General features: G+C 52.8%; 1 protein-coding gene across 1 annotated transcript in view; it reads right to left on the bottom strand.

The window, feature by feature from the left end:
• The window catches only part of PHACTR3 (phosphatase and actin regulator 3), a 222,029-nt gene extending 216,085 nt beyond the window's left edge, over window positions 1-5,944 (bottom strand). The window contains exon 1 of the mRNA XM_053574690.1: window positions 5,814-5,944. Coding sequence (XP_053430665.1) covers window positions 5,814-5,919 — 106 coding nt within the window. The 5' untranslated portion in view covers window positions 5,920-5,944. The remainder of the gene's footprint in view (window positions 1-5,813) is intronic.
• Between the last annotated feature and the right edge of the window lie 10,507 nt (window positions 5,945-16,451).

Genomic DNA, 16,451 nt, shown 5'->3' with positions numbered 1-16,451 from the left:
ATTCTTTTCTTTACAAGTTGTGTTTAATTGCATGCTTAGTTTTTGTTTCAATTTCAATTTTTCTTGTATTTAATATCATATTTAAAATAGAACAAATTATAATGTGAAAAGAAAGAAAATGAAACATAAAGAAAAAAATGTATGCAAGCTTCTGAAGGAAATGCAGATGGGTGTGTCTGTGACCAAGCACCCTGAACTGCCCAGGACGGGGTGGAGGGTTCTTGGTTCATGGACTTTCACAGCTAAAACCAGGACTGTCCCAGGTAAACTGAGAAAAGTTCACTCCAAACTAGAGGCAGAAAATGATGTCTTAAAGAAGATACGAAAAGTAAAAGCGTAAAGGAAAAGTTCAATACACTTTACTACATCAAAACCAAAAACTTTCAAGATACTATAAACAAAGTAAAAAAGACAAAACCACAGAGAAAACAAGAACACTTGTAACCAACAGAGGATTAGAATAGCTTGTAATCACTTCGTAATAGCTTTTATAAACCAATTAGAAAAAGACTAATAACCCAAACCAATAGAGGGAAAATGGGCAAAAGAAATGAAGAGGCTCCCAGTAAGTGAAATCTGAATGGCCAATTAACATAAGAAAAGTTCTCTCGGGCAGCGCCTGTGGCTCAGTGAGTAGGGCGCCGGCCCCATATGCCGAGGGTGGCGGGTTCAAACCCACCCCCGGCCAAACTGCAACAACAAAAAAATAGCCGGGCGTTGTGGCGGGCGCCTGTAGTCCCAGCTGCTCGGGAGGCTGAGGCAAGAGAATCACATCAGCCCAAGAGCTGGAGGTTGCTGTGAGCCGTTTGACGCAACGGCACTCAACCGAGGGCAGTAAAGTGAGACTCTGTCTCTACAAAAAAAAAAGAAAAGTTCTCTCAAGTGATCAAGTTCGCTCTTCCTCTGCAGGATGGGCAAAGGTTCAGAATCTGAACCTATCAAGTGCTGGTGAGAGAAATGGGTACCTTGGATACTGCTGTTGGGAGCGACGCAGCCCCTCACCCTCCTGAACAATCTGGCAATACCAGATGGAATTTAAAATGTGAGCATCCTGTGCTCCAGGAATTCCACCTCTCAGAACATACCTTGAGGACACTTGCAAGAGTGCACCACAGCGCACACCGGGTCCTCACGGAGGCAGGACCAGCAACAGAGAATCTGAAAACAACCTCCCTGGCCACCAGCAGCAGAAAGGTGGCAGCAGCTGTGGCATATTCCAAAGCAATTAGGAAGAACCCATTAAGCCAGATAAATCTCCAAGACAGGCTTAAACCAAAACAGTTTCAGAACAAGACGTGCTCTGAGATGCCATTTCTTTAAAAACACTTACAGGAAACAACATTGCGCTCTTTCCACTAAGACCTACATTTTTTTTTTTTTATCAAATCATAAACACATAGATCATGTCTACATTAACGCATTTATGGGGTATAATGTGCTGATTTCATATAGAATGAAGACCTACATTTTGATGGGAAATGCTGAGTGGCAACAGTGGCTACTTCTAGGTTAGGGAAGGGCAGAGAAGGGGCTGATGTTAGCGGGAGATTTGAGCCTTATTAGTGATGTTTTCATTTCTCTCTTGGAGAACAAATTCATGGCCTACTACTAGTATAATTATGAATATACACGTACGTGTGTGTGTGTGTTTCCAAAAACCCTATCACCTGTGCTGAACAAGACATCCATTCATCCAAAAAGTACTTGAGTGTCAACTACAGTCCAGGCCAGTTCTAAAGACTCAGGATCCTTCCCGTAAAACAAAAATGGAGCAGCTTAGTCATTAGCCAAGTTCATCAACAAACAGCAGCCCTGAGGATAATGTGTGGATGTGGGATAAGTGGTGGGACGATACCGGAGAAGGTGAAGGAGAAGCAGGCCTGCAGGGACATGGGGGGTGGGCAGGTACCTGGCTCTCCTGGGTGTGCCCTGAGCACCTGGGCAAGAACCAATAGGGAAATGAAGACCTTCAGCCAAACGACACCTCTCCCAGGGCCTTCTGCCGCAGTGGGAGGACTCTAGACTCTGCCTTTGTCCTCCAAATGCACACGGCCACGGAGAGAAGACCAAAGTCTCCAGGCTGATTCACAATCCATGGTGGGTTTTGCAAAACCCAAAGTAGCCTGGTCTGAGATTCCCAGCAGGAAATTGGAGGATATCAACAGAGGAAGTGGATGGTGGGCATTACTAGCCCCAGCCCGGCAGTGCAGGAACCATGCCCGTGGAGTCTCAGCCCAGGCTAGTTGGAGGACACTAGCTCCATGGCTGGCCTGGAGGAGGCCTCTGTGCCGGGCCTTAGCCGTCCAGTCCTCCTCACTCTCTGGCTATGGAGACCGGGTCAGCAATGTGACCCCACCTCAGCCCAGGACAGACTGGGAGATGCTAGCTGGAGCGACTGACACCCAGTTTCCTAAATTAATAAATAGTCTTTTTGCTCCTGCAGATCTAGTGCTTTTCAGTCACTCGCTACCAGAAAAGCCCACTAAGTCCAGCTGGTTGTCATTAAGATTTCAAAGGAATTGGGCAACTCCAGGCCTGGTCTGGGTCTCCAGAGTTATTGCCTTCGGGGAGCCTTGCCCGGCCTAACTCTGAGCTCAGCCAGGGAAACCAGGCATTGAATTTCAAACTGTCTTTTGCAGCCCCTAAAGCCACAACTTTTAATGAGCATCAGCTGGGACGTGTCATGATATCATCGATCACGCCTTTCCCTTCAATTTTTTTTTTTTACAAAATAGAAAAAGAAAAAACCTCATTGGTGCAGAAATAACCCAGTACCAGTCAGCACTTCCAAATCAGACTCAGAGTCTGGAAGAATGAGTGGCTAATTTGTTCTTAAATTAAAGCAGTTCTGGCCACAGAAATAGCTCATTGTCCCTTTAAGGGTGGAAGTTAAGATTCCCAAAGCAAACTCTGGGAAGTGGCCCTGCACAGATCAAGGGAGCAGAGCCTCAGGTGGCAGCTGGACAATCCGCCTGGATCCAGAAGGAAAGAGGGCAGAGGGACCTTCTCAAGGTCTGGCCATGAGAATGCCCAGAGCCTGATTCTTCCCTGAGTCTCTGGACCCCTGCTCCAAACCAAAATTGAGTATTTAGCCTGGGGCCCCATTTGACTTGATCCTGACACCCAGAACCTCAGCCACACTGTCCACCTCAGCACCCCCTCCCAAGGGGCCTCCTTTAAGTTCAGGCCCCACCCTGATGACTCTCAGATCAGAGGCTCCAGACCAGCTGCTGTCCCACGCTCTGGACTCAGGTGTGCAATGGCCCACTCCACAGGAGCAGGATGGACACAGAGGGCAGCTCCCTCCAGCCAGCCCTCCCTGCTCACCTTTCTTCCCCCAAATTCCTCCTCTTCCCCCACCCAGGCTTCTAAGAGTCCAGCAACAGGCCACAGAACTATTCCAAAAATGCCGGACAACTGCGAGGAGCACGAGGAACAGGTGCGGAGTTGCATAATGACCACATAGAGCACCTCCATCCCCCGGTGGCGACTCCTGCCTGGCACCCTGAATCTGGAGCAGTTCACATCAGCACAACCACTGACATGTCCCAGTGTGCCCTACTTCCCCTCCAATGCTGCCTCTCATAACCCTCCAGGCAGCAGGTGCCCCCCACCCCAAGAGCTCCTCAGCCAAAACCTGCCAAGGGGCCCTGATTGTGGAGTTCAAGGCCAGCCCGCCCACCTCAGCTCCCCCGCCTCCCCTGGCTGGGGCGGGGGTGTGGGGGGGAGGACCCCAGGTTCAGTTTCCCTCTTGTTCCCCAGTGCCACTGAGCAACTCCCCACGCGAGGCCCAGGGCCCGGCTTATCCTCCGGCAGGGGATGCTCCGCCCCTGCCCTCACCTGGCTCCCTCCTTCTCCCCATTCAGGCCTGAACCCAAATGTCTTTCTTTCTTTCTGCCCCTAAACACCTTCCCTTCCTCCTCAGCCACAGTCACTTGCTGTACAGCCTTCTTTTCTTCCCAAAATCTTCCTGCACTGCCATTACCTGTTTATTACCTTCCCTGTCCCTGTCTTTGTCCCTCTACCACAATGAAAATCCCTGGAGGCAGGGAGCTGGCGGCCTTGCTCTCAGCAGCATCCCAGCATCCAGGTCAGTGCCAGAAGAGTTTTCTGTGATTAACAGCCCTCTGCTGACCCACTGACTAAATATTCCTCTGTCTCCTCCACAGAAGTGGGTCGGCAGAGGCTGCAGCCTGCATCCATCCATCAAGGCCTAGATGGAGGCCACAGAACTATTCTAAAAATGCCAGGCAGCTGAGAGGAGTGTGAGGAACAGGTGAGGAGTTGCATAATGACCACAGGTGTCTTGTGAATTCCTGGCGGCTCTGAACACACTGCTGAGCTGCCAAAATGTCTTTTCCCCAAATTCAGCCCCAAGTCGGCCTGCTTTGCACTTAGCACCCAAGTATTGCTAAAGAGTAGGGACATTAAGGGAGGATGCTGGCACCCCTGAGCACCCTTGGTGTGGCATCCTCAAGAGGTGGCAGCTCCCTCTTGTTCCAGCTCCACCCCTGGAGTCCAGCACAGGGTGTAAGGCTCAGTAGGTGCTCGATACTCCAGACAGGTGGATTCAGCCACAAAAAGGTCACATGAGCTTCTCATCCCAGGGGCCTAGTAGACAGCAGGCTCTCCGATGACCCCACAACCCAGGTCCCTTCGCACCCCTATGACTCCATGTATCCCTGTATACCATGTATCTCAGGGCTTCCCAACCTTGTACATAACACTGCAGACTAAATCAGAATCTAGGGGACAATCAGGCTTCAATCTTCTAGACAGCCCCACTAGACACCAGTGGAAGCCTCCAACCAGTTGTGACAACCAAAAGTGTCAGGCAGGTTGGAGAGAGAAATGATCTCCTGTTGAGAGACTCTGATAAGAACCACTGATGTATTAGACCAGAGTTTCCCCACTGCCTGATCTCAGGATTACCTGGGGGTTGTTAAAAGCACGGACCTCTGGGGATTGGAATGGGCACCTGGGGTGGGGCCCCTGGAACAGTCTGAAATAAGTGCCCCCAAGGGATTCTGACCAAGGGGCCAGTCTAGGAACACTGGCCTAACTCTCCTGCACCCCACTTGGCTAGGTGCTCAGCCACCTAGATGCCTGGTACTTCAGCACCAATGGCCACCAAGGACCGAGGACATTCTCTGGCCTTTTCATTGGGAGATCTAAGCCCACTCCCCACCGCTGGGTTGGCCCAGGTAGGGGCCTCACCATTTTCCAGTTTCCTCGAGGCTCCTCTCCAGAGATCACATAGCTTTAACTAGGCTGGACCCTCTCCAAGGCCAGGTGTCTGCATGGCAGGAGGAGAGAGGCCAGCCACACAGGGGCAGAGGCCCGCGGGCCTCCCTGGGGAAGAAGAGCGAACAAGTGCAGAGCTTTCCACGGTTGACCAGCCCTGTCCCCGTGAACCCAACTACTGCCCTCCCCGATGCCAGCATCAGATCGCCCCCATCTTCCAGATGTGGCAACTGAGGCACAGTAAGTCCAGGGCTACGCGCACAGGGTCATGCAGCTAGCAGAGGGGGATTCGCGTCCGGGGACCGCCGACCCCAACGCCAGAGAGCCAGCGCTCCAGAACACTGCGCGCGCTGTCCTTGCCTAGAGACAGAGTCCCGCGACTTTGCTGCAGGGGAAAGCCGGAGATCGGAGGCGCCCACCTCTGTGGCTGGGGCGCAGCGGGCATCCTGGCCACCGCAGCAGCCAAGGGCACCGGAGCGGGCTCCAGGGGTGATCGTGCCCCACCGTCCCGCGTCCGGCCGAGTCCGGGTGCCTGCGTCCCGCGCCCTCTCCCCGCGGCGCACACTTACCTTGCACCGAGCCTCGGACGGCAGCGTCGTCCCGGGCCGCGAAGGCGCGCAGCAGCGAGCGCAGAGGTGTGGGCCAGCGGGTGCGCCCCCAGCCACCGCCGCGCATCCCGCCGTAGGGCCCGGCGCGGCTCACAGCGGGCCGCGGGGTGGTGCTGAGTGGCGGGGCGGGGCGGGGCAGGGGGCGGGGCCTCTGCACAAGGCCGGCCCCTCCGCCGGGCGGGGACTTACAGGGGAGCTGCTAATGACCTTGACCTCCGAGGATCCTGTCCAGAGTTGCATCCTAGCCCGAGCAGAAGGAGCTCTGGAGACCTCCGCGCTGCGCCCGCGCCAGCAGCCTTCCAGGGCGGCCCTAGAAACGATGAAGGGACAGCCGGGCTGGAGATGTGGCCGCCCAGTTAATTACGCGATGAAGAGGCTGCAGAGGCGACCGGCGGCTGTGGGACAGTGAGCGAGCCGCCTGACCTCTTTCAGCCTGAGTTCGGTGTCTGGAACAGGCTTGGAGAGGGTGAAATGAGATGACAGCGCGCCTAGAACGGAGCACGGCCTGATGTTCCCCATGCCGGACACGCGGGCGGCCTTTACCGTAATAGCTGTAAGGTGCGGAGCCATCGCCGCCCTTCTAAAACCCCAATATATTTAATTTTTTTGTTATAAAACAAAATATACATACTTTAGCTCAATAAACATTGTATGGGGCCACCCTTGCCAGTTCCCCCGCCTCCCCCATTGCCCTGTCACAATCACGGGCACTTGCACTTGGTGTGATTTGAGTCTTCAGAGACCTCAGCAGCCTCTGTTCACTTTGGGTTTCTTACAGTCACAGCCTCGCCTTGGAGGCTGGGTCTCCCCTTAAGATGGGCTGGGGCCTCATCAGCACCAAGGCAGACAGGCCATCAGGAGACCACTGGGGAGCGCTCACCCGGACGGTTCAGGTCCTCACGAGCGGAAGGCACAGCACTCCCTCCCCCACCACTGAGCGTCCACTCAGTGGTCCTGCCGCCCAGTCCCTCGACCGAGGGACCTATGCCCAGTCCCTCGACCCAGGTGCAGTCCTATTATCCATTTTACAGATGCAGAGACTCAGGAGGCCACACAGCTGTCCGGTGTAGTGCTGGTGCGGATGTGGCCGGGCATCCTTCCCACCCACACCTCCCTTGAGGCCGGGGGGCCTCCTGCACCTCCCTTGCAGACCTCTCAGCCTCATCTCCAAAACTTCTAAACAGTAATAACAACAAAAGCTAAGGCACACCCGCTGAGCATCTGTTCATTGAATCTTTGTTACAACTCACTGAGGAGGGTTATTGTCATTAAGGCCACTTTACAGATGGGAAAACACCAGCTGTGTGAGAGCAGAAGCTGTCATGTCCAGGCTCCAGCCCCTCCAGTTTCCTCCTCAGTCACCTCTAACAGGGAGGCACTATTATTGTTCCCTACTTTTCAGAGGAAGAAACAGAGAAGTGAAGGAATTTGCCAGGAAGTCAGGAAGGCACAGAGTTGGTAGTCTCAGTGCTTTTGCACCGTCTTTGCTCTCTGTCCAGAACTATGCCAAACTCCTACGCATCCTTCAAGGCCCATCTTTCAGCCTCCCTGCCTCTCTTCCCCGTGCATTTGGTTGTCCCTTTTCCAAGCCCTCAGCACTGCTCACACTTTGTTGGGCATGCACTAGGGTGGCTCATGACCCAGCTTGACTGGTCGGCATAGTCCGTCCATCTGGCCTCAATGACTGGTTCACCAAAGTTAGTTCAGAGAGGCACACATTCTGGACTTTGCTGGACTCAGAGGGAGAAGCGCTTTTTATCTGCTAGCACTATCTGGGCATCCAGGAGTCGTTACAAGTCTCAGAATTGAAACAACATGGAAGAGGGAGGAGCCTGGACAGGAGGTGTTCTGGGGCTGTGGTGTCTGTGAGGAGTTCGCTCCCGCTGTGCCTGGAGGCAGTCCTATGGAGGCTTGAAGTCTCAGTCACACCCTATCTGTCATTTCCTGTTCCCCTCAGCCTTGGTGGGTAATAGGTCCTTGAAAATGGAGACTCAGGAGACAAAAATGTTAGCATCAGGGCAAACCCAAGGCGTGCTAAGAAAGGTTCCGGTCTCTCTTTCTATATATATAATATATCGGGTTCATGGGATCTGATATACACTGAGACATATGTGTACCCGTCTCAGGATGTAGGGCATGGTCAGTGTTGGTTGCAGTGGTCCCTGAGTTTGGCACTGGTGTGCTGCGATTGATTGGAAATTTCTGACAATGACAAATGCCCCCCCCCATAGGGAGCTTCCTAGCCCTTCTGCCTCTCCCTAGGTCAATGCTTCATGGCCCCTCATCTGTTTGCACATGGACACGATGGTGACCCACAATGCTTCATGGCCCCTCATCTGTTTGCACATGGACACGATGGTGACCCACAATGAGGCTTCACAAAGCAGGTCTGCTCAGCTTTTCAAGTCCACACAACAAAGAAAGAAGCTGCCCAGCCCTGCCCGAGCCTGGCAGACTCTGCTGGCCTCGTTGCTGTGGCCTGCATAGCATCCCTGGACCTTGCGAACTCTGAGCAGGTTCTTTCAGAAGAGAATGTGAACAGGAAAGAAATAGGGTAATAGCTCACATTTATTGAGACTTCCAATATGCTATGCCCTGCACTGAACACTTTTTTCACTTTATCCCTGTTAAACTTCACAAAAATCTGAAAAAGGGATTATTAATTATCTGTTTTATAAAGGAGGAAGCTGAAACTCACAGAGGTTACCTCATCTTAGAGGGCAGAGTGGCTGTGATCAGAGCTCCCTGTGCAGGCACATTACCACCAGACTAGGCCTCCTGCTCCACCACTGTCACCAACTTGAAGTACTCAACAATGCTTGAATAGGGCTCCACATCTCCACTGACACTAGAACCCCGCAAACTGCAGCAGCTCACGGCTATGGGCAACCTCCCCCCAACACACACATCCCTGAAGCAGTTACCCGCCAGGTTCACTGTCTCTGTCTAAGCCGAGAATTCTACAGCATTCTTATACCCTCAGGAAACTGCTGGGATAACTTCACGAGGTTTCTCTGTAGGTACAGACAGGAGACTGGGATTTTATGTAAAGCTGTGACACCCATTCACCCTGCAACTTAAAGGACAGGCCCCACTTGGGTTCATGGGATCCGATACATAGAGAAGCACGTGTTCGCATCTCAGGATGTAGGGCATGGTCAGTGTTGGTGGCAGTGGCACCTGAGTTTGGCGCTGGTGTACTGCGATTGATTGGAAATGTCTGGCAATGGCAAGGGCCGGCAGGTGGAGCAAGTGAGCTGCAGGGACCTCAGCTCCTGGGCTGTCCTGTCCCAGAGGTCTGGGGTGTGCTGCTGGGTCAAAGCTGAAGAACCCTGAGGGCAGAGACTGTGTCAGGTCCTCGTTCAAAGTCATTCAATGATTAACAATCAGGGGTCAAAAAGGCCCCACAGAGAGAAGAGCTTTGGGATGACCAAAACAGTTTGGGAAGGCATGGTGGTTGCAACAGCCGTGAATGTGCCAAGTGCCACTGAATTGCTCATTGTATAATGGCTAATTTTAGATTACCAATTTTCACCTCAAATACTTGTTTTTTTAAAAAGGAAAAGGACTCCTTCTTTTAAAAAAACAAAGGGCATCAGGAGTTACTTAAGTAGCTGGGATGAAAAAAGACAAGAAGATGGCATGTGGGGTGGCGTGAGCATAAGTGTGTGTGTGAACATGTGTGTGAGACCGTGTGAGTGTGTGAGCACGTTTGTGTGTGTATCTGTGTATCTACATGTGTGTGAGCGTGTGTGAACATGTGTGTGAGACCATGTGAGTGTGTGAGCACGTTTGTGTGTGTATGTGTAAGCATCTGTGTATCTACATGTGTGTGAGCGTGTGTGAACATGTGTGTGAGACCATGTGAGTGTGTGAGCACGTTTGTGTATGTGTAAGCATCTGTGTATCTACGTGTGTGAGCGTGTGTGAACATGTGTGTGAGACCGTGTGAGTGTGTGAGCACGTTTGTGTGTGTGTGTGTAAGCATCTGTGTATCTCCGTGTGTGTGAGCGTGTGAGCATGTGTGTTAGCATGTATGTATTTTAGGAGCGTGTGTGCGCGCAAGAGCTCGTGTGTGTGAGCACACGTGTGTGTGTGTTTCTCTCCCTGACACTAAGAATCTGGCCTCCCTCCAGAAAGCTAATGACAGACATTAGCAAAATCCAACGCGTGCCCTGCTGTGGCCTGGGGCTGAAACAGTGTTGGGTATTTAGTTTATCATAATGATCCAAGATCCGTGAGACGTTTGCCTTCCTGCACGCACATAAAATGTCCCGCGAAATCCTTCAGGGACACCAGTCCCAGTGGGGCGGGCACAGCCACCCCAACCGTCCCTGGGCTGTACTGGGGGCCCAGAAAGGCGAGAGGCCCAGAACTGGAACACCCCAGATGGCTTCTCCGGGAGCCGCCCGCTTGTCCCTCGTCCCGGGCTCGGTCTCGGGTCTCTGTTTTCCTCTTTGCATGATCCGCGTGACCCGGGGTCCCCGAGGCCCCAGCTGTCATAGAGTTGGGGGAATCGCTCTAAAATGCCCCAGTCTTCTTGGAGTGGCAAATGTCCAGAGAGGTCGGCTGCTATCCAGAGGATCGCTGTGGACTAGACAGCTGGCTGGTGCCAGGGGGCCCACGACCCCCGGGGCCGCTCCGGTTCCTGCTCCTCCGCGTCTTGCAGAGCTGAGCACAGGTTCGAGGGCGCCTGGTGGCCTCTGGAGATGGCGTTTAGAGGCCGTCTCCTGGGGCCTTGGTCTCCAGCTGCAGGGTTCTCGGCCTCCCTCTCTGCGCTCCACGTACGGACCCGACTTGAGAGCCCGAGCCAGTCGACTTCCCCTTGGGGAGTTGGGGTGGGGGAGGGGTGTGACCGATCAGCCCTGGGGGGAAACCCGCCGGGATCCCTCGGCCCCTCCCCCCCGCCCTGGGGATCCGGCGCCCCCTGGTGGCCACAGGAAGGCTGCCCGGAGCTGGTCCCGGACCCCATCCCGCACCCCACTCCTGGGGGTGTCTGCTGTTGGGGGTGGGATTCAGGTGCTGCGTCTCTTCGAGTTTTCTGAAATTCAACCAAGTTTGCATTGTAATCAAATCAGCATGTGTCTGTTTTCTTTCCACACGCAAGCAGCATTTCTCTCCAAATGTTTAAGTAAAGGTAGATGCTCCAGAGGACGCAGTGAGCGCCCAGAGTCGCGCCCCGCCCCGCGGAAGGAGTCTTCTTTTCCAACAGAGCGTGAACGGGTAATATAGTGCTTCTGTCCCTGCTTTATCTGGGTCCCTTTCTTTGTTTCCCCTCTTCATTTGGCACTGACAGGGAGACTCTGGGGTTGGCAGTGAGCCCCAACAGTGGGAGAGGGATTCTTGGAACTCTCTGTGGATCTTGGAACTCAGCCATTTCCCATTCCGCCCAGCCCCCTGCCTGGGATGCCCATACGCCCACCCTCACACCCCCAGCCCCGTGGGGTGTCCACCCTCCCAGCCCCCTGGGATGCCCAGCCCCCCAGCCCCCTCGGATGTCCACCCACTCAGCCCCCTGGGATGCCCATCCTCCCAGCCCCTCCCCCATTCGTCCGGTGACTGGTTTCTTCTGGTCTTCTCTGAAATGTCCACTGTGTGACTGCTCCTCAGAAAGCCGCTCTCCACCAGCCTGTGTAAAATGGTCTCCCTGATTTCTGGGTCTCATCTCCCTGTGAACCCCCTACCTACAACCCCTGGGTTTAAACTCTGTTCCAGCTCAGCTATGCCTGGCACACTTCCCATCCTTGAACCCTCAAAGACTCCAGCCTCTGTTCCCAGAAACAGAACCTGAAGCCCAGGCCCAGGTGAGAGAGGAGAGATTGGGGAAGGGGCTGCCACCTGCACAGTTCATGACTTGGGAACACCAGGGGCCCTGGTCAGGCTGAGGATGCAAGGTGGACATATCCTTCATCTTACCAACTGGGACACTCACTGTTTTTGTTGTTGTTTGTTCGTTGTTTTGAGACAGAGTCTCACTTGTCGCCCTTGGTAGAGTGCCATGGCGTCATAGCTTACAGCAACCTCAAACCCTTGGACTCAAGCGATTCTCTTGCTTCAGCCTCCCTAGTAGCTGGGACTACAAGCGTCCACCACAACGCCAGCTATTTTTAGAGATGGGGGTCTCGCTCTTGCTCAGGCTGGTCTTGAACCTGCGAGCTCAGTCAATCCACCTGCCTTGGCCTCCCAGAGTGCTAGGATTACAGGCATGAGCCACCGCACCCAGCCAAAATGATGACTTTTGAACATAAGTAAAATGAACATGGGTCAAAGATTTTTGGTAGTTACCAACTAACGACAGGAACAGTGCAATGCTCAAAACCGGCTCTAAGGAGAATCCGAAGTGTAGCTCATAGGAAACGCTGATGTGACTTTACTTTAAAAAGGTGTAAAATTGGCTTTGGGGGCAGAGGTTGAAATCACCTGTACCTCCACCAGAAAAAATTCATTTGCGCTTCTCTGGAGTAATTTCCACTGCCACCATCGCCTACGATTTAGGGAGCTGCAAGACAGCTCAGAGACACCAGAGGGCACAGAAACTCACAGAACCCCATAACTTGGGCTGCTGAATGAGTGCTAGTTTCCCATTGAAATGATACCTATCAAATATTCTATTTCTTCCCTTCCTTATCCTCAGAAATGCTCCCCTTTATTTCAGAGGGCTCCCAGACTAACTGCTGCATACAGCCGGGGGGCTGAGCAGGCGCTGTCCTCCTCAGCCCCCAGGGAGCTGCCTGGGAGACAGGAGCTGGTCCCTCTCCCAGCTGAGCGAGTGAGGAGGCCTCCTCCTGTCCCACCCGCCTGCTCTCCATGGCCTGTCCAGCTCTCCTTTCCTTCCCCTTCACCTTCTCTTGTATCTTGCAAAATACACATAAAATTTACCATCTTAACCATTTTTAGCTGTACAGGTCAGTGGTGGCAAGAGAATGTACTTTGTCCTGCAACCATCATCGCCATCCATTCCCTGAGCTTTTTATCTTGTGAAACTGAAACTCTACCCATTAAACACTGACCCCCACCCATCACTCTTCCTTACAGCCACCGGCGACCACCCTTCTGTTTTCTGTTTGTATGAATTCGCCTCCTCTGGGGACCCATGGGAGAGGAATCAGGCAGAAAGTGTCCTGTTGTAACTGTTTCACTGAGCATCACACCCTCGGGTTCATGGCCAACGCAGCACACGCCAGAATTTCTTTCCTTTTTGAGGCTGAATACTATTCCCTCGTGTGGAGGGACCAAGTTTTGAATTTTCATCTGCCTGTTCATCCGTCCCTGGTTTCTTGGGTTGCTTCTATCATTCGGTCATTGTGAATAATGCTGCTTTTCACAAGGGTGTACAAATACCTGTTTGAGTCTCTGCTTTCAATCCTCTGGGATATGTGGTGTGCAGAAGGAGACTTGCCTGATTCTATGGTGATTCTATTTTTAAGTTTTTGAGGAACTACCAAACTGGTTTTCATAGCAACAGCAATACCCTTTTACATTCCCACCAACAGTTGCCACATCCTCACCAACACTTTGTTATCTTGTTTTGTTTTGTTAGGTTTTTTATAACGTAATAGGTGTGAGGTGGTTACTTTAAAAATAAACTTTCCTTTTTGAAATGTTTTACTGTGGTGACAAACATCCTGTAAAACACAAAAATGCTGCCATCTGAACCATTTTCAGAGCACAGTTCGGTGTCATTAAATGCATTCACAGTGCTGGGCGCGTCTCATTACCAGCCACCTCCGTTAAGCTGTTACTCCTGGTCTTGCCTGCCCTGGCCCTGGAAACCTCCATGCTCGGTCCCTGCTGCCTCAGATGGCTGCTGGGGATGCTGGCTCCTCTGGCTACAGTGTCCTAGGGGCTCTGCTTGGCGAGTGCTGAGTGGTGACTGTGGCTGATCCCATCCCAGGACCACAGAGCAGATCCTCAGAGTTATTGATGCTGGTGGGACCTCCTGGCACTACACTTCCTTGCCCTGCGATAAGGTGACAGTGCCCTGGGGGACCATTTCCAAGTGCTCCTCTGGTAGTCACTTCCACAAACCTTGCCTAGAGCTTGATGTGCAGACCTGCTGATACTCCTGTGCGCCCCTGCGTGCAATCGGGCAATGGTTTCTGTTTCTCACCAGGGATCTCACCGGACACAGCCGGTCCTAGCTGGGATGGACACGTCCAGCAAGCAACATCTGCCAGGACAGTACTACTGACATTGGGCTCCTACCTTGGGGTTACTAGGTCCCAGGCCCTGACTAATAGTGACATCTGCAGAGGCTGAGGGTGGAGGTGGGCTTGGCCATGCAGGGACTGGGGCTTCCATCCTGCATCAGTCCCCAGGAGATCAGCTTCCTGCTCCCATCCAGCTCTGCCTCTGACATGCAGCCCAGCCCCTTAACCCTTCTGAGCCTCGGATGACCTGGCTGTAAAATAAGCCTACTTAAAAGGGACGATGTGTGTGCTGCTCTGGGCAGCTGTCCTCATGCCCTGGCATCCTTCCTATTCTATCCTGGTGGCCAAGGGGGTGCGGCCACCTCCCTCAGGCGATCCCTTGCACTGCCCTGCCCTGCACAGCACCCTAAGCCCTGTCCCTCAGGGGCAGGCCTGTGTGGTCGTGGGCCTGTCACGCCCCTCCAGCTGAGGTATGCTGGCCTCCTGCTTATAGAGTCTCTGGGAATGGCTCACAGCAGAGCTACCCACTAGCCAGTCCTCTGCTTTAATGCCCTTGGGGGTAAATATTGACCCAGTTACCCATTCCTGACTGATACCACATGCAAAGTTCCGAGCCCAGGGTCTTCCACACAGTGAGAAAGCTCCCAAAGTAGTGGCCCTTGTCACTGCTGAGCAGGGAAGGAACTCACTGCCGGGTCAGGAGGTCTCAGAGGAGGACATGCCAGAGACACTTGTACCGATTGGAAAAGGACACAGAACTCAGAGTCGCTGAAAGGGAGGGAGTAGAGAGAAGGAAAAAGACAACATTTACAGAAACAAGAACAACAACAGCACCAAAATAGCGGCCTCCTGATGGATGATTCACACGTCCCCAAAAGATGTGCCCCTTTCTTAGGGTTAGGGAGGCCAGGAATCAGGACGCCGGTCTGCGCGCCCTCTTGCGGCCACCTGTGGTATCGCGGTGGGAAATCTCAAAGGCAATGGGATGTTGTTAAGAGTTGTGTCATAAACTATTTCTTAAATCGCTTTATCTTTTAAATGGTATTTCAATTCCATATGTTAATCAAAAATATAACCATTTTTTAAAAAATGTAACACACTGTTTTGTTTAATTTTTTGTGAGAATAAAACTCCCCAGGGAGCCCCTGGCCCTTCAGGGTCCCTTTGGGTACATGCTCTGCCCCCCACCCGGAAGTTCTGAGCTGAATTCCACAACCTTCTATAGGAAGTGGCTGGGACTTGATTGCGTGGGATCCCCAGGTAGAACGCAGAGCACCCAGTCAGATCTGAACTCCAGACACCCAACAAACAATGTTTCAGTGTCAGCACGTCCCATGGGGGTTTTTGCCTTTATCTGAATTTCAGATTTGACTGAAGGGCACCCTGTGTATGTCTGGAAACCTCACAGTGGCGTGAGCCTCTGATGGACCAGGGTCACTCCCATCACACCCCTGAGCCCCTCCGTCGCTGAGGGGCACCTGCACCCCCCTTGGTGACCTAGATGTAGCAAATGGGACCACATGAGAGCTCCAGGGTGCCTCCAGCTGGTGTGGCACTGAGGGCTCCCCCAAGTCCGGGGTCAGAGAGCTAAGGTCATGAACCCACTGGGGAAGGGAAGGAGCAGGAGTGATCTGAATCTCAGTTCACAAACTAGGTAACCAAGAAACTGCTCCAAGTTATTCCGAACTGGTGTTTCTCTTCTGAGACCTTACCTGCCAGAGGCTGAGACAAACTCTCCCACCTCCAGGTTGTATCTGCAGGGATGTTTGCAGAGCTGGGGAGGCATTGTGGAGAGCCCACTATGTCCTTCATCTCATCTGGGGTGTTCCTGCCAAGTTCAATGTTCTGCTGCTGCTGTGCCTTTTCAAAGCCTCGGAGAAATGCTTCTGGGCATTGAAACCTTGGTCTGCAGCACTGACAGTCACACCAGAGCCTTCTCGTTGGCCTTTTGGTGTCCCGAGGGCCTGCCCAGAGCAGAGCACAGGCCCCCCTCTCTGAACCCTTGTGCTCCTCCCAGGGCTGGTCCTTCCTTCAGCAAGCAGGGGATGTCCTTCCCAGCAAATGCCGAGTTTAAATCCTTAGGTTATAAATTCAGCTCACACTCGGCCAAAGACAGTATGTTCTGTCCTCCAAGTTTGACCCATGTACTTCCTGACAACCAGCCAGGCTACACTCCCACCTAAAGTTCTCAGACTCCCTGCAGTTCCCTGCCAGGACTCAGTGGCCAGCCTAGCCCACCCTGGACCTGGTACCACACTCTTTCAGCTCCCAACCACATGTGACTGTGAAGGGCCTCATGTCACACTGGTGGGCCCCTCAGCTCATGACTCCATGCTCCACCATCCACCTCCTCTGTCCAGCAAATAGCAGGGAAACATTTAAAAATTGAGTCATGAAGAGAAAAAGCAGGCATTAATTTCATTTATAGAATGAAAAAATTATGTTCGTA

The sequence above is a fragment of the Nycticebus coucang genome, chromosome 21, assembly GCF_027406575.1.
Source record: "Nycticebus coucang isolate mNycCou1 chromosome 21, mNycCou1.pri, whole genome shotgun sequence".
NCBI lineage: Eukaryota > Metazoa > Chordata > Mammalia > Primates > Lorisidae > Nycticebus > Nycticebus coucang.
Note: the sequence above shows the minus strand (reverse complement) of the source record. Positions and strands in the feature narration are given on the sequence as shown.